At 34.1% G+C, this 19,090-nt stretch overlaps 1 protein-coding gene across 11 annotated transcripts in view; it reads left to right on the plus strand.

The window, feature by feature from the left end:
• DMD (dystrophin) overlaps positions 1-19,090 on the plus strand; it is a 922,945-nt gene that overhangs the window by 546,959 nt on the left and 356,896 nt on the right. For all 11 annotated transcript variants that reach the window (XM_032679549.1, XM_032679551.1, XM_032679556.1 and 8 more), the window contains one exon: positions 6,142-6,306. In XM_032679549.1, coding sequence (XP_032535440.1) covers positions 6,142-6,306 — 165 coding nt within the window. The remainder of the gene's footprint in view (positions 1-6,141; positions 6,307-19,090) is intronic.

Here is a 19,090-nt window from a genome sequence, read left to right on the forward strand (position 1 = left end):
AAAAATCACTGAAGGAGCTATACTGTAAAGCCTTTGAGGCTGCTTTTGGATTTGTGGAACTGAGTAATAAAAAGACACAAGGAAAAGAAAATCACGGACTAGATTATTTAGCAGAGATTTAAGGTGGAGGGTCTTGTGCTCAAAAATGTCCTTGACAAAGGAGAATTGCTGGGATAGTGGAGAGCAGAATGAATGACAATTAGTTGTAAGTATTACGTATAAGAAGCATACAGATGTTCAGAAGACTGATATACACAGTCATACTACCATGGAAGAAAAACAAACCAAATCTTTGGGATGGGAGAAAGGTTTTGTTTGCTTTTTAAAAAGCTAGTCAGCTAGATGAAGCAGAAAATTGTTTGGTGCATTGGTTTTGTGGACTGCCTTATTTTTTTGCAGTGATGGGGAAAAATAGATTTTTTAAATAAAAATGAAACTTGAAAATATTACAAATACACCGTTAAGATGTTTTTTTAAAAAAACCAAACCCAAATAAACACAGGTCAGGTCCTGAGAGGCTTGCAAGGAACCACAAAACACTAGGTATATAGCAAATAAAAATCTTCTCTATATATTTTTAATAGCCTTCTTTAATCTTCCTCTAATAATACAGTCTTTACTCCAACCTTGTCAGAGACACTATGGCTCATAAATATTCATAATTTTAAAGAAATTACATAGATTTTGTTTTAAAGTCAATATTGAGTTTGTTAATGAGAGTGGCTCAGTTAATTAACTAAATGGCATCCCAAACTGAACTTATATGAAACTCTTTCTTACACTGATTGTTTTTCATGAAGAAATGATGCATATAAATTAACTTTTCGCTCTTCCATTTTAAATCGTTCTTTTGTACATGCTATATCAGTGGTAATTTTGAGCAGATAAAACTTTTGGAACAGTCACTGTAAGAATTTCTGTTTTATGCAATCATCTTACTAGTTCTATAGAAGTGTCGGTTATGACTTATGAATAAGTAGGATTGAAGTTTGCATTTAATAGCTGTTATGTTTATGTTAGTTAGTTAGTTATCTTAGTTGTTCTTTGTTATCCAGGTCGTCACTCAGATAACATCAAAATCTTCGTTCAATCCAGTTGTGCTCTAGGCTAAGCAGAGAGTTTCCTCATTTCTTTATACAGAATACTTCAATTTTTCTCTGTGCAAGCAATTCTGATTTTTCAAACCTATCAGTTATCCTATGTTGGAAGACTACTTTCATGAACTGCTTTGTATATCTGAGTGACCCTCTCAAGTGGGGCATAAAAGAACTGTTTTTAACAGTCTTCAAAGATACCTCATAACATATTTTTGCTCATATTCATTGCAGTTTATTATAGTTTATGTTGTTATGCATATCAAGATACCTAAATTTCTTATCAGATTCATCAGTGTAAGATCCATTTATAAGTGCCACTCTGTTACTGAGAGTTTAGTGAGGCAGCTGGCAAAGGGGCACTTTATCTAATATTGAGGGAAAAGAACCTGACACATTTTTGCTGCTGTTAAAATGTGGAAATTTGGGATTTCTTTGCTCTCCACTCACCACTAAGAAAATTCTCCATATTCTTTTTTTAAAAATTGCATACTGGGGAGATGCATCTCCTCGTCTGTATTCCTAAACAGCTGGGTAATAACGGCATTATTTTCTCTTTCATCATTTCAGGTAAACAGGGAATGAGGTTGACATTGACTTGTGAGAGGGAAGCGATATATTCGAAATCAGGCATTGGCCACTTGAAATATAATATATACAAGTAATTTCAGTGGCTTTCCTTTCATAAATAGTGATACCTTACTAGTAGTATAATTAATCGAGTTCATTAATTTGCAGTAACATTTCTGCTCTCTGCAAAACTGTTCCCTATTGTTTGTTCTTTTTTACTTACTGTCTCTGCCTAATAAGTTTCAACTTTTTAATTTTGAGCATTGTTCCTGAGTGAAATGATTGAGCTGTAACTCTACAGCCGTTATTTTAATTGATACTCCTTTAATTGAATCTGATTTCTGGATATTCATAAGGAATTAAACCTAGCAGTGAAACAGAATATGATTTTACATTAGGTGACATACTTTATACAAATCCTTCCTCCCTTCATACCTCCTTTATCATAAGAATTGGTGTTCTTTTCCATCTGTGGAGCTCTAATTCTTCCCATAATGCATGAACACAACCGTATGCAGACTGAAAAATAACTATCCAAAGCTAAAATGGGAAATAGCAGTGGAAAACCGGAGCATGTGAAACAATCAAGGATATCTCTACTGTCAAGATGAGCATATGTATGGTTTTGCACTGAAGTCGTAAGATTGGGGTAGGGATGGAAAGAACATAGTAGTGTATCATTTAGGCTGCTTGTGAAGGATCATCATGCAAGACATCAGGTTCAGATGGAAGAGAAACAATGAAAGCAATGCAAGTGATCAAGTACTTTTAGAATTCATAGGGAGAAGAAGATCCAGACTTTGAAAGTATGCAGTTATTCAAATTTCAGACTATTCTTATGTTTTTAGAGATACCATTTTTATGCTGGAGATTTTATTGTGTGGGGGGTTTTCTTCTGTGTGTTTTAATGTAAAGAGCAAAATTTGGAATATGTAAAATTAAATAAGTGGAAAAATGTTCTGATAGTTTAAGATTAGAATAAAATTAAATATTATGAAGACCAGTGTCGGTAAAATTAAGCTCTTCTGCTGTTTCCCCATTTAGAGTTTAAATATTTTCTATTATTATGTTACTCAGCTTCTAATTAATTAACTTAATTAACACTTGAACTAGAGTACAAAATTTTAGATGTATCACATGCTTTGAGATTAATGTTTTGACACATATCATTGAAATTATATAGTCCTTTGATGTTGAAATGGAATTTGTTTTCTTTGAAGAAATAATTCATACTTCTGTTGTTTCCACTTACAAATTTACTTTGTGCCTTTGGTTGCAAAATAAGGTGTGTTTTCAATGTTTATCTATTACTGCATAAGGCAAAGTTTAAAATACTTAATTTATATGCAAAGAGCTAACCCAGATTTTTAGAAAGATTTTCCAACTGAAGTTACCCTTCTTCAGTTCCTTTTTTCATCTGCACCCTGCCTTCCTTGCCAGCCTGTAACACTGCTTCATCAGGCCTGTGTTCAGTTCTAGGCAGATCTAGGGGAAAGCGTCTCCTGTAAGGTGTTGCCTTATGGCCGCTGTTCCTACTGGTCTTCTCTCTTAGAAAAGGACATCAGCCCTCTCTGATAAAACCTAATAAAAGTAGTCTTTTGTTAATAGGAGGGAAAGAGATAAGACACCAAAGGGAACGAAAGTGTCTACTCCAAGACTACAAATGAATGAAAGGAGGATAGAGCCCAAAGCAAAAATGTGAAAGAGAGTATTGAAGTGGGAGACTAGTCACTGCTCATTCATCCCTAGAGGCATCTGAGAACTTGTAGGAACTTGTTGAAGAGCCCAGGGACAGAAGGGCAGTAGAATGGCTGTTGTGCCCACCAGCGTTATAATCCCACCTCAGGGGTGGAACTCCTGGAGCTGTGAATAACAAGCTTGAAGGACTGTGACTAAAACACAAGGGAAGATTCTGGAGGATCCCATCTCCATGTGTACTTCTCTGCCAGAGAAAGGGCATAAATCTGAACAGCCAGTCATCATGTCCATGTCCAATAGTCCATGGAGGTTTTCCCCATTTATGCTGCTAGGGAGCAGCAGAATTAGCTCAGGAAACAAACTGTCCCCCAGGAGACAGTCTGCAACAGTACCTTGGCTTGATAGGCAGACTTGTAATTAACTTAAACTCATCAGGCTCTAATTTGATTAGCCAGCTTGACAGTTTGATGCCAGAGCTTAAAAAAACCCCAAACAAACCACAACAAGCGAGCAAATGAAATCCCTGATAACCACCATCTAAGACTCTGATTCCCACAAAATGGCATGTGACACATTACCTGGATCTTACAAGGTATTGCCTTGTTAAATGTTTATCTGTAGCCCTAAGATGAGTTTGAGGAAAGTTCTTTCTTCATTTACTGTTGTTGTTTTTGTCTCTGTGGTAAAATTAGATGAAGTTAAATTTCTGTATGTAATGAAACACTTCATATGGACATAGATTTCTTCATTTTTATATAGTAAAAATATTTTAATCCTGTATTTGTGCTATAATTTTAGAGCAGGAGACAACATGTAAGAAGAGGCTACATTTACTTAAATCACAATTTATCTCTCATTATGCATGGGATAAATAAATGTTCTGAAAAGAGTGGGTTGAAGTACAGTTGCCAAAACCTAATTATTCATTTTCTACTGTTCTAGATCAAATATAACTTAGTATCTAATTGGTTACCTCTCCCTTGTCCCCCCACTCCCCAAAACCTCTACGAATTTTTCTTCCTCTGTCCTGTGATAGACCTAAAATGCTTGATTAATGTTGATTAGAAGTAGATTAATTTAAATTTCAGATCTTCAGAAGACAGTTTGGATTTTTGTCTGCCTATGACTACCTATTTGCTTTCAGTTGTGTTTCTGTGGAAATTATTTACATTAATATTAAAACTAGTAAACATTGGAGATTAACATTCAGAAGTTGTAAGAAAGATGAAACTAATCTTGTATGAAATTAGGCCAAGGTCTGCATAAATATTGGTTAACGCATAAGGGAAATGAATGCATTTTTAATTTTTTTCTTTCGTTTCTTGGGTCATTCTGGAAAAGCAGAGTTTTTATTACATTTAAAAGATTAGGAATATAGAAAAAGAAATTTTACTCAGGGTCAATTTTTATTAAATAGGATATTATGGGGTGGCTATAGTGAACGATGGAGATAATGTAATATATGGCAAATCAACTTCTTAAATTACAAATATCACTTAAGTACAGTCTAACAAATCACATGCAGAGTATATTTAGAGGAGTTACTTTGGTACCGGCAAATCAATATTGTCAAAGCAAATTTTTAAAGAAATGTGCATGTCACAATACAGTTGTGTTCTTTCCATTCTCTCAGATGGTGGTTGTTTGGTTTTAGTAACATTCATTGCTTTCATGACTCTGATTTATTGTCCTCTGAGAAATTTTGTCATTAGGAATAAGAGGTTAGTACAGAGCACTAATACTTCTGTTGCTGGGCAATATGATGGCAATGCTTCCATTAATGCTGCTTAACTTTAGAGGTTAAAAATGTGCTTAAAAACGTTTCCATTGAAATGGAAAGCTAGTCATATTTCTTGGCTGATTTTGCTAATGAACTGACATTGTTTTGTATCTCTGCCCAGTCCCTATATTTGCTGTTGTGATATTTTTTATTTTTAAAGTACAGATGGTTTCTCCCCTAGTATATCTTTGCAACGTTTCCCATTGTGTGGTGTTGTGACACCTCACCTACCTAGCTGTAGAAAACAATCTGGGAAGGACAGCATGGAGCTTTGTGTTGGCTTATTTATTTTCAACCTGTTCCTACATTTACTCCAAGTGCTGTTGGATTTGAACTATGCTATTCACTGATTCTTAATTTTTAATATTGTTGGCACAGAAGAATGTGCTTAGTTAATTCAAATCTCACTGCTTTGAATGCAAATCAGAGAACCAAGTGACCTGATCAGAATTGATGATACATTTCTTCATTATTTTTCTTCATTTTATGCATCTACTTATGCATATTTGGACCAAACTGGCAACTCTAAACATCTTATAAGAAAATATATGCTTATAAGTATCTACATTCAAGAGAGGAGGAAAGGTTAGATACCATTCAAATGATCAATTTTGTATTTTCACATTGTTTTTCCTGATTAAAAATTGACCTTTAAAACAGATAATAATTTTTTCACCAAAAAACTGATAAATCTGATGCTAAAATGTGATTAAAAAAAAAAATCTCTTTTGGGTTTGTTTTTTTTCTTGCGTGCATGTGTTTGGGGTTTTTTTCAGGGTGTTTTAGGACAGACTGTGTTTCGAATGATTTGCAAGATACCTACCATAATAATTGGATTGGTGGATCTCCTTTTTCTTTCCCTTCTTTCTATCAGTATATAAAACTTATATTTTAACATTTTATATAAGTACATATGTGTGTAGTGTTAAATTGTTTTGTGCTTTGTTTGTTGTTGGCTTTTTTTTGCCATCTAAACAATGGCTTCTGGTATTTTTTCAGGTGTCCAAAGATCTTCCAGAGAAACAAAAAGAAATAGAGATTCTGCTAAAGGATTTCATTGAACTTGATAAACAACTGAATCAGGTGATATTGTGGGTCACGCCTGTCAAGAACCAGCTGGAGCTTTATAACAGAGAGGGTCAGCCAGGAGCCTTTGATATTAAGGTAAATTTTCTTCCATTTTATAAAAGCGTTGGAATCTTAAGTGGTCAAAAATTCAGTTGCAGAATCAGCTGTTTAGTTTTTATTAACAATGTAACTTTGAGACAGAAGTCAGCAATGGTCCCCAGAAGTTCAAAGCTTTATGAATTAAGGAAAGTTTTAATTTTTTTTCATTAAATGGTTTCTAGTGAGAGGGCAGATTAGAACCAGTGGTTCCAAGATATAATTTATTATTTTTATTATTTTATTATATATGAAACCATAGCCCCAAAAGTTGATGCATCAAATCATAATAAAAGGCAAACTCAAATTCAGAATATCAGTTGGACCATTTAAGCTATTTCATTAAAGCTAATATGACTACATGAAAATCAGAATATTTAGGACCATATCATGGTTCTCATAGTGCAAAAAAGGATATTTAACTGCACAGGTAATGCTCCAGGAATCAATAAAGCTGATTGTCTAGTAATTGTGAGAAAAATATTTGTAATCTGATCCTTGATATGTATTTAAGTATAAAAAAGATGCCTGTATATGAATTGAGTGAGGCCAAAGAAATTAAGGATGAAAAATGCTGGTTGGAATCAATTGACCTGCTGGATATATACTTAGGCCTTTTGGCCTTGCATTTTGTCTATACATGTATGATCTTATGTTCACAAAAACTGGGAAAATATTTAATGTACAATAGATAATTGAAATCTATGAAGTTAAAGTTTATAGTAGCTCAGCATCTTGTTCACCTACATAAAGATTTAACAGGAAACACTCAGTTTTGTATGAATTTTGGTTTTGATGCTGCAATTTTCAGTGAGAAGTGAAAAAATGTAAATATTCAGAACTTGTATTGCCTTGCATGAATGGAATAATACCTTCTCCTTAAGATGTGTGGTTTTGCTGAGTATGTTGATTAAATTCACTTTAACTTATTTTCTATTAAGGAACGGTTTTAATGGTCAAACACTTCTTATGTCGTACAATCACATTATATAAAATAGTGAATCTCAAGGCCTGTTGTAGTCCTATTAAAAGAATGAGTTCAGCAATTACATTCATTCTCTTTCTGAAAGATAAAATTAGTATAGCTCTTTGCAAATGGCTGTATATGTATTGAATGACTTATGGAATTTTGGTTTCAAGAAAATTATACATTCATATCTTCTGTATTTTAACAAAAAATTTTAGATTATTCATCCATTTTTTTATTCTGTCTCCTTTATTTCTAGAATGATTCCACATTCAAAGTTTATATAAAATTAAAGCAGGGGTAAATTTCTACAAGTTATAACAGTATTGCTTTTCATATTGCTTATGAATGAAATATTTTGCTTGGCTCTTTCAGTCCTGTAATCATATAAAGCATGTTAGCTTCTTATTTACATGTTATCTATCTTGATTGCTTTTAAAAGATATAGACTTCTTTAAAATGTTGTTGAATGATTGGTTTACCCAGAATGCAGTTTTTTTCAAGGAGAGAATCTGTTACATTAAACACTCTTTATTAATTATCTCTGAAGGCGATTACATTCTTATAACCTTCTTCAGGTTAAGAATAAGCAGACTGAGACCATTAATAACAACAAAACACATTGAAAATTAGTAGATATAATTCAGGAAAGCAGCCTAGTCTTGACAACGTTCAATTTTACAATCAATTTCAAACAGGTTTCAGACCCATACTAACATTCTGTCCTACACTGAGTCAAGCCTCTGCATACACATCCTCTTGAATTGTTGTTGAAATGATTATGTTTATGTGTCTTCTTAAGTTGCCATCCTGTATGGCTAATGTGTACCTCTAAAAAAATAAGGATGTGCATCCTACCTATGGAAGGGATGTTTTTAACAAATCTCTGGTGTTCCCAAATACTGTATAAATATTCAGCATTTATTCTACAACAATTTTAATTCCTTCACCAATATCCAGAGAACACTGAAGTATCTGCTATAGGATTTCGTAACTCTTTTTCTCAGAAACAAGAATGATTCTGATGATCACCTAGTGGAATGAAAAGCGTATTATTAATCTTCTTAGAAAAGAGACTGGATAAGAAATTTTACAAAGAATCTTTTTGAGTATTCTAAAAACCTGGAACGTATGAAGAAGAGGTTTAAAACTGACAATCAAACTTGTAAATATAGCACTCGAGTGAAAAAGAGTGAAAAGTTCATATAAGTCCTCAGGAAAACCAGACTATTTTAGTTATAGGATTTTACATGATGGTTTACAAATTTTCATTTTAATTTCATTTAAGACACTGTCTTTTGTGAAATTTCTGTCAGTGTTCTTCATACTCTTACTGAGCATGCATGGTAATGTTCTTCAGCTTCCTCCTCAGCCATTAAGTCCTCTCCTGTCTCTTTTGTTTTCAAAGTTATTTTTTGGGGAAAAGAGTTCCAAAACTAATATGAGTGGCAAAGATTTGGAGTAAATAAATTTAAAGTATTGTAAGGATATTAATTTCTAAAAGTCACAAAATATTTATTGTTAAAAATTTTCTGACCTCAGTAGCAGGTGAATATAAATGATGAGAAAAACATGTGGGGTTGGATAGGTAGAAGAGAAAGAGGATGGAAATATGTGTTTGTTTTAAATAGATGCCCAGAGTGTCTTTAGCTAGTTAGCAATATTATATTAAAGTAATATGCCTGTTTTAAAGCAAGTTTCTTGCCTTTTCTTACCTTTAGGAAATTCCAATTACAAAAATGTGTCATAGCTGAAATTAAATTAAAGTCCATCTAAAATACCAATTAGAATTATTCTGACAGAATTTTCCAAGATACAGTGATTTATTTCTCTGAAAACCATAGCAACTTTTGCTTCTGGCATTCAACTGTAATCTGATAACTATCATTGCAGTTTCCTCCATAAATCAAGGGTTATAATAAATGCAGGTCCTTATCAGATAATCTGATTTAAACTTTTAAATAATATCGATCTCTATAATATTTGCATAGTAAGTATATAGAGGAGACTATTTGTGAATTTCACATGCACAATTCACACTAACTTTCAGTTTCTGTGAATTAATACTAATTTAAAAGCTCATACTTTTTTCCCATCTCTGCGAAAATCAGCTATTAAGAATAGATGAGAAGTCCCTTAAATTTACTTAGCAAAAAAAATAAATAATTAAATCACCAGCAGCGCTAACCTTTAATGGTGGCACAGAAGTTATTCTATGATGGTCACAAAGGTGCAACCAAAGGCAAAATTGTTAGATATTGTTACAGACAACTTCACAAAAAGTAAGACATTTAAGACTCAGTACATGGTTGGGCTTGGTGACCGGTAGAGCAATTAAAATCCCTCCTATGGATCTTAAAACTATGTCTCTATTTTAAAAGTGTTCAGGACCGTCGTTTGACCTATAGGTCAGCTGGTGCAGCACAGTTTGCATCCTTTCAGCAACAATCTTAACCCTCAAAAGAAGACAGTTGCATCCAAGGTGCCTGTTGCAGCCTCTGTGGTTGATGCCAATCCCTGTCCATGCCTGAGCACTGCCTCAGACTGTGCAGTTTGTCCCATGATGGAAGCAATGCTCCCAATTTAATGGTGTGGGCAGTCATGCTGAAGAATTTGACTTGTATGTCCTCTCCCTTTTTAGTTCATTACTCTTGGCACCACATAAAAATTCAGGGAAGGATGCAAACGAGTTATATGAAAATGAGAGGTTCAGTGTCACTGGCATAGTTCATTTTCTGTGTCATTTGACTTAGTCATGCTTTCAGATCAGAGAGCTCTCTGGATCTGTATGAGCTCAACCCAGGGTGCTGACTGTGACCTTCCATGTAGCATGAGGTTATGAACATGATAGCACTTGCTTTTGGGGTAACAAGACCCCAAATTTAGCAGTTTTTCAGTTCCTGAGAAATGGTCTCTTATGCCTCTGCCCTCCTACATATCCTTGCAATGCTGAATCCAGACTGGAACAACCAAGGACTGTGGTTGTTTCCCACCAAAGCTCTGCTACCTACCTACATCCTGGATTTCAAAATCCCATTAGTACAGGATGCCATAATGCATGTTCTTGCCTAGCATCATGCAATCACTTATTTAAGAAAAGACTCTCTTTCTGTTCTCTCTCATTTATTAACCCTTCATTTCAGAGGTATTTGCAAGTGAGTAATTACATAGCATTATATCAGCCTCCTCCAGTCCTACAGAATGGTTCCAGATGCTTAATAACAGTTGTTTCCTAGACTTGTACCTTAAGTTTAGTAAAAAAGTAGATAATAGGAGAGGCTCTTTTCTAGTTCACTGTAATGCAATTAGGAAACAGAAGAATAGAAGATGCAGACATAAAGAGATTAGACAAGTCCAGCATGTTCCTTGGTCCCCCTTTTGGAGAAAGACCTTGTGGTGACCAAGGAACATACTGGGCCACTTCATAGTCCTACAATCCCTGGAACATTTTGTGTCATTTGAGGCTTTGGGCAACATCTTAACTTCTAAAGTATGTACGTACATCAGTTTAAAAAGCAGTAAAAATGTTAAGAAATATATGAACACCATGAAATTGTTGAAACAAACTTTTTAAAATTGTTCAGTCCTAAAAAAGCATATTGTACTTTGAAACAGCATTTATTATAAAATACTTTCCCTTCTGAATCAAAATTTTTGTTTTCTTTAAATTCGTTCTGCTATCGTAACTCTGTGCCTACTTCAAATAATTACAGTATGGCTCAGGAAACCCTAACATACTTGTTGCCAATATGATTTGTCTTCATAATTTTCTTGACCGTAATGTAGAGTCTGCAGTGGCACAAATAGAACCTGGACCTTCAATTAAACATGATAATTTTTACCAGTGGTATCAAAAATCACACTGGGGCCATAATAACTAATTTCTCAATAAGGGTGGACAAAAGATTCTTCATTCTCAGGATTTAGAAAGCATCTGTACCAGTATTTGTTTCACTTGTGATATTATTCCTAATTACAGTTCCCTTCTATAAACAAAGAATTTTTAAAAATTTTAGGAAACTATCAAAATAAATCTACATTGAAATGCAGATTTGCAATCTAAAAAATTAAAACTATTAGGTTGGATCTTAGGGGTTTTTAAGTGTTGAATATTTTTTTACCACACTGACATAATTTTCATTTTATATATTAGCATCTTATAGACTGTGCCTGTGAAATACTGATGTATATGCATGGAGAAGCTATGGAATCTACATCTGTAAGAGTGTCTTGACTCCTCTGCTTGAATACTGGAGCTACTTGTGAACACTGGAACTCTTCCAGATTTGCAGTGTACCAGCTTCTCATGCATCTAGAATGTGTTTCATATTGTGTCTTTTACAACTCTAGTTTTCCAAGCTTAACAGTATGACTCTGTCTGCATTCATTCTTTGACCTGGATTTACCCTCATTCTGGTAGCTATTTTGCATGATTTAGTATTCATACTTCACAAATTTAGATGATATCATCATGAATTTCCAATTTTACAAAATGGTGCAAAGAAAATAGTACAAAAGTTGCCTACATTATAGCTTAGAAAAAGACTGAAGTACTTAACAGTACAGCTTTGTTTACAATACAGCTTCTACCAGCACTTGTGTCTAAGCTGTGGGTGTTATAGTCATAGTCATTGGGTACAGCCATGGCAGGAGACACCTTCAGCACCTACATGCTGAAGTTCAGCTCTTACTAGGTGCTTGTTTTTTATGTGCTGGTTCTTTTTTTCAGTAACTTCTCTCAATACTTTGACTATGTGAAGCCCATTTTCCTGATCCTTCTTTCAATTTATGTTGAACAATTTGATTTTTCTTAGCCGATTTTCTGTCTTTGTCAGAAAAAAAACACAGTTAAAGATGTGCACTTTCTAATTCCTGAGCATTCAAATGTGTTTTGTTGGTTGTATTGTCACAATCTTTATTCATATAAGTAAACCTTATCTATTTTATTTATATAAGTAAAGCTTAGTCGTATAAGCTTTTCAACTGGTAATGCAGCCATATCATCTCAGTGCAAAGCTGAGGCCCTGCAGGATAACATGGGTGATATGAGATACTGTGTCCCAGTGAGGGAATTTTGACATAAGGAAATTTTGTTTAGCTTTTTCAGATCTGCCTGGTTCCCGATCCAGACATCTCTACCTTCACTTTTGCTTTGTCTTTTGGGGTCTCTGAGGGTAGCTTTGCTTCTTTCAAGTCTGTGGCAGTTTCGTAACATTTTGATATATATTTCCCAGGGTACTTTGGCAGTTTTTTTGGGCTAGAAATGTATGGGGATGTGGATTCCTACCTAACAGCAGGAGATACTAGATTAGCAGCAGAGCAAGCTGTGTAGCAGTTACTGAGGTGTGGACATGTGCAAACTTGGAATAGCATAGTCTCCACTTTTATCTTAGACATCGACAAACATTCTGCCAGGTATTCTTTTAGTCAAAAATATTAACATAAAAAAGAGCCCTTAAAACAAACTCACAAATACTACCGGACTTTTAAAATTTTATATGAAACCTGTATACAGAAACAGTCCCACCTATTGCATGACATACGGCAACCCTGCAGCTGAGTTTGAACAGACAACTATTTCCCTGCTCTGAGATATGAACAGCATTAGTATAGTTGGTTCAGTATAAGGTCAGAAGATACTACTCTGGTCATCCAGTCAGACCTGCTTTATAAAGTCATTCTTTCAGTTTTCTGGATTATTTTCTGTTTGAACTGCAGCACACTTTTCTCAAAAACACTACTACTAAAAAAAAACCAACCAACCAAAACCAAACCAACCAAGACTGTTTTTTAATTTCCACATATGAACAGTCATCCACATCATGTGGTAAATTACTTCAGCAGTTGAGTTAAAAACCTGCACATTTTTCCTCAGCTGAGTTTTTTTAGCTTTGTCTTTCTGTCACTGCTTTGTTTGCCAAACTAGACAGAGGTCCAATATTGCATTAATAGACTGTAATCAAGTTCTTTCCTAAACTCTGTTTGTTCACAATCAGTACTGTTGTTCTAATTCAGGCAAGAAAGCAAATATGGAGTATCTAATTAGTATTAGTTCAAAAAGCAATTATTGTAGTGGTCAAAGCAATTATTTTTCTGGTCTTGATAATAATGTGGTTGTCTCTAATCACAAACTTCTTTCGGCTAAATCAGATAATCAGAGTCTAAGTAGGTGGCAAATGTTGCTATAATGGAAGTTATAGTTGCTTCTGCATTCTCTCCTTAGTGGAATATTTAAGGACACACATGAGCACTCTGAAATGTGTTTATTCTAATCCAGCCACTCAAATTTAATATACTTAAACCTTTTAGGGATACATTATTCTGAACATGTGGATATAGACCTATACTTTACACTTTGAAACAGCTTTGCCTACGGCATCAACAAGCTGTGGAGCGCCAAAGTTGTGGCTAAAGGAAGTTGTGCAAATACTGACCTTTATATCCTCCTACTGACTGTTCTGCTGAGATTTGTTTACTTCACCTGCAAGAAAAAGAAGGAGAATCTTTGGAGGGTAATAAGTGATGCTTCACTAGCTAAAATGTTAAGAAAACAGCTAGGGAAAGTTTAACCAACTTTTTCTCGTGATTTATCCTAGTTTTCTTTTCCTCTAAATATTTATTTCCCCATAGTCCTGTTGGATTCCAGTTCTGTGTATGATAGGACCCTAAGTCATTGATAATTTTGATTAGAGATTCCCAAATATTTTGCTTACAGGAAGAACCTTAGAAAGCTTCAAAGAACAGTTAGATTTAAAAATCAGGTTTCAGAGTAACAGAACAAAAATAATAGGGCTTTCTTAAATATATAAAAATCAAAATGACTGAATAAGACAGACCAGAAGTTAAAGCTTTCCTATCACAACCTACTGCAACTGTGACTAAGATAAAATTAACATTCTGCAATCTGCTACAGTCAGATTGCACTTTTTAAATGTAGTCCATGTAACATTTGCGGTGTGCTAAGGCTTTAGAAAAACACCTTAAGTGGGAGTTAAAGGCTTTTTTTACAGTCGAAAAAGAACAATTTCTTTCTAATATGTACTTTTGTGCATCTGCACATAGTAAGGATGTTTCATTGTGTTGTGATGTAGTCAACAAGCTACTATTAACTAAAATTATTTTTAGGAACCCGAATATGTAAAGAAAAGAAAGTGTATTGTCTAGTAAGATAATAAAAGCTTACAAATAGGCTAAAGCTTATATGGATTTAGTTGCTGCTAAATTTTAGTTGTTACTGTGGATTACTTGCCTTGGTATTTAGTGTTTGAAATCTATATGTAAATAATTTATAAAGTCAAGTGTTGTAACTCGTCTGAAAAATTTAAGTTTACAGGAAAAAGTACAGTAAACTTTCCAAACTTCAGTACTGTAGTACTTTTTGTGTCTTTTAATCAGATAACATTGCTAAAATTAAATGAAGTTACTATGCCATTTTCACAAAGTGTAAATAAGTAGGGTTATAATTTTACAAAGAAACAATGCTCTCTATGGCGTAAAATCAAAGATCATTTAAATTATGGTGTTTCTAGTTGTCTTTAGAGAAAATAAGTAGTACAAGGTTAGGTTTGCGTTGTTTATCTTTCACATATATAAGATACCATGTATTCATAATTGACTCCAATTAGCACTGCATATAATAAATATCAGTATACTGAAATACTTTTAAAATATTATTGTTTAGCTCAGTACTCTCCCTCACAATCGAAAATATGACTCACTCTTTATAGATTATAGTGCTAATTGTAGATTATAATCTACTAAATTGTGTCAGTTTTAATACAACCTGAATAATGCCAAAATTATGTCAGAAAGAAAGATGTAGAAAAGAAAAAGCAAAAAATCAAATTTAGGAGGGTTTATAGAACTATTTTATTTTATTTGTTTTAGCACTATTTTTTTCTGGTTTAATCCTTGATTCTTTTTCTTCTGCATAAATTCTGTGGTCACTTTTCTAAGCATTCACTTGCTGGTAGTCCTTGAAAATAGAAACAAAAATGTGGTGAATAACAAAATATAACCAGTACTAGTAGGAAAATTTTGAATCTACTTTCAAAAGCAGTAGTGGGATATATTGTGACTACTGTCCTCTGCCAATGTAGTAACTACCATTAAGTTATCTATGGTTATGTAATTGGAAAGTGCTTTTTACAATGTCTATGATGTGCCAGGTCATTACCACCACTACATATGGCTTTGAGCCGTGGTTCACAAAACCATATAGATGGCTTTAAAATTGCGTAAAATAAAAATTGGGCTGGAAAGTTTGATTATGAATGGAACAAAAAAAATAAAAACATGCTTATAGAATAGAAAGCAGAAAATACAAATTAGGACTCATTAAAGAAAAATTGAAAACAAATGCATATGTGTAACTTCTGTATTTAAACATCCATCAAAGTAATCTTAGAAATAATTAGTAAAGTACATGTTAGCTCTGATTCCCATACTTCAGTGTAACAAAAAGTGCTTTAGTGAGAGGATCTTGAAAGTTACCAGCCTGTATTGCACAAAAAATAATGAGGAAAACATTGTGTGTTCTAACTTTTTCCCTCAGTCTCTTGTGAAAACTGCTTGGATACTGGATTTTTTTTTTGCATTGCTAGGCTATCTCCTCCCAAGTGAATTTGAGGTGGAAAATATTTCTCCTGAGTTTCATTATGTGAACTGCATTTGGGTGATTTTTAAAAAGGAAATGCTAAAGTACATAACTGTCAGTATTTTGAAAAACAAACTCAAAAACCCCCAAAATATTTTAACCTTTTCTTTAAATGTTTGTCTAATGAGCAAATCTAGATAATTTCAAAATAGTTATCAGGTCATCCAAGGAATTAATATGGAGTTACATCCAGCATTTGTATAAGTAGAACTCTGTGCTGGGCAGAATAGAGCTCAATGTTGGGCAGAAGGCTGACATTTAATTTTTAATCATCCTCTTTTTGAATTTGTCTGAATTTTCAATTCAACACATATATATATTATATATAATATATCTCCATATATATAATATGGAGATTCATTGTCTTTTCTGCATAATCCTATGAAAACAAAGTCTCCTCAGCAGAGGGAGGAGCTAAAGATAGTTGAATGCTTCAGGATAAATGCCTTTGGTTTGCTCTGGATCTCTGGAAAGTTACAGATTTACTGGCTATATGTGCAAGACTTTGATAGCAACTTGCCAGACAGACAGTGAGTGTCTGGTAAAAATCCTTTTTGATGGTATCTCTCCATCTGAATTTCACACCTTGAATTTTTCAACAGGAAGATGGGTTCTGCACTGTGGCTGATGCTATCTGTTAGGCACACAGATCTTGTGATTGTAGTTCTATGGCTACAGTTTTGTTGAATTCTGCATTTTAAATGCTGTTTCACCTTCTGAGTTATCTATTATATTCTCAAAATCAGCACTTAGTTTTTGATCGCCGAATTATTCTTCCTAAATTGGCCAAAGAATCCCTTAACTAGTTTGTGTCAAAGTATACATAAACCAGCTTTTTTCTTCTGCCTTTTTAAATGTTTTGCTTTTTCTTTCTTTTTTTTAAACAGTGATAGCAAATGTAAAAAATACACAGAAAAATATTTATAAATAAATGAAAATACAGATATTTACCTAACCTCATTCTGTATTCCTCTCCATCTGTCTGGTTGAACAAACCACACAGTGTTAGTAAAGGGATACATTGAGTAAACAGTATTTAGGCTTTTTCTTTGGCTTTCTGAATTTTATTTCAAAAATAAGCATATTACCAATGTATAAGTTTATATGGGGTTTATTTACATTTAATACTTTCACAGGTTCTTTGCCATTGCAAAGATTTACTCCTCGGGCTAAAATGGCCTGGGATGCTCAGCTTGACTCAAATTCCCCCGCTGTTAAAAGAGAAACTGGAGATGCTCTATTCCAGCCTAAACAGACAACCCTACCCTTCATGTTCTATAAATGTGTGTTGATGGTGCTCTTTACTTCTTCAAAAGAGCTCAGGATGTGTAGGATGGAAGGAAAGATATGGGGAGAGGGCACGAGGAAGAGAGGGAGGTAGTAGTGCCTGTTCCTCCACCTTCTACCTGTTAAAAGCCCTATGAGTCAGCATGCCTCTTACTAACCATAGGAGGAGGTTAAATCTGCATTTTCTGGGAATTCTTTCAGGTCTTTGTTTCATCACTGCCTCTTCCCCTGCAAAACAATTTTCCAGGATGTTTTGACAGATGTAGGTGACTATAGATGATGAGGTTGTGGAGAGAATGAACAGAAATGTGAGTCTCATTTAAGGAATGGATGGAGAAATGACACTCTGGATAAGAAATGAGTTGACAGAATGCAGAAATTCATGTTTCTACTGCTAGCTCACTGAAAATCCTTCTGACCCTTTCAAATCATCTTCTCCACATAACAATAAAAAAACCTTTGTTTTCCAACCACTTTGACTCCAAATCTTCTTGCAATCTCACTGCTCCTTTCTCACTGCTTACTCAGTTCCCAAATCTTTTCTTTTTACTCCCTCCTTGCCTCTGGGTTATCACTCACCCTTCCTGCACTCCTATATACTTGAGTCCTTTTCCAAGGCTTATATAACCTTGATTTTTGCTTATACTGCTAAAGAAGCTTTGAACTCTCTCTGGGTGTAGAATTTATATCTGTTTACTGTCTGTGGTGGTCACTTGTCATATATTTAAAATAACATATTATGTTCAGTTTTGCCAGATAAAAATTGGTCATCCTTAAAAAAAATTGAATACCTCTTTATTCTTAAAAAATAACTTGGATTTGGATTTTGTCCTTGAGAACTTTGAATGGCAATAAGAAGACTGTCAACTCTTGTCACTCATTTCATTATATACTTGACAACTTCCAGTTAGAACATAAGACAAAGGCATGGCTGAGCAGTAGCAAACCTAATTCTAGATAAATAAAAGAAAAATCACCCACAGGAGAGAATGAAATTGCCAACTGGACATTGGTGTATTTTGCCTTTCATCAGCCTTCATTTGTCACTTCCTACTTGACAATCTAGGCTAGATAAGTCAGATTTTAACTCTTTATTTATTCTTTTGCCTTTTCACTTTGCTAACATGCTTTTAAATGAATAGTTTTTGTATACAATAAGGGGTAGTATAGTTTGTCCATAGGAGCACATTAGGAATGTGTACCTCAGAGATCCATCCTGCTGTATTCTGACATCAGTGCCTGATTTGGCAGAAGGCTGAACTGTGAAAGCTTCTGATGATGACATTTAAACTTTATTTAAGCTACTCCTATTTTTAATGCACTATTACGACCTGCAATCAATGTCAGTCAACTCATAGCTGATATTCAGTGACTAAATCAGTTACTGCTCTTTCCAGAAATTTTCCTGTGGGACTTTGAGGAGCAACCTGCTCAATGTTTTGTTTGTGAGCTCTGAGCATTTAAATTTTAAGCAGTCTGTATCCAAATCTCTTCTAAAAAAATCTATTGCAAGTACAAGAATATTAAACAACATTAGCTCTAGATGGATTGTAAAAATGTGGCAAAACTTTCCTTTCTCAAAGAGTAATCCTTGTAAATTTTTTAATCTGTAACAGACTTTGCAGCTTTGAGGATGGATTGCGAACACTCTGTCCCAGCATCTCAGGAGAGGAAAGATTTTTGAAAGGTGATGAAGTATTTGATGTGTGGTAGTATTTTTCCAGGAAATAATGGATAATAAATCAGGATGTGATTTCATTGTTGAAAGCAAAAGCTTTTTACAAGTTGCTTAGAAGTTCAGCTTTGTGTTTTAGCTTCCTCCTTGTACTCTTAATAAAAGCCCAGGTCTGAGTCCCTGGGAAAAGTGTGGTTAA

This window comes from Chiroxiphia lanceolata, chromosome 2 (genome assembly GCF_009829145.1).
Source record: "Chiroxiphia lanceolata isolate bChiLan1 chromosome 2, bChiLan1.pri, whole genome shotgun sequence".
In the NCBI taxonomy this organism is placed as follows: Eukaryota; Metazoa; Chordata; class Aves; order Passeriformes; family Pipridae; genus Chiroxiphia; species Chiroxiphia lanceolata.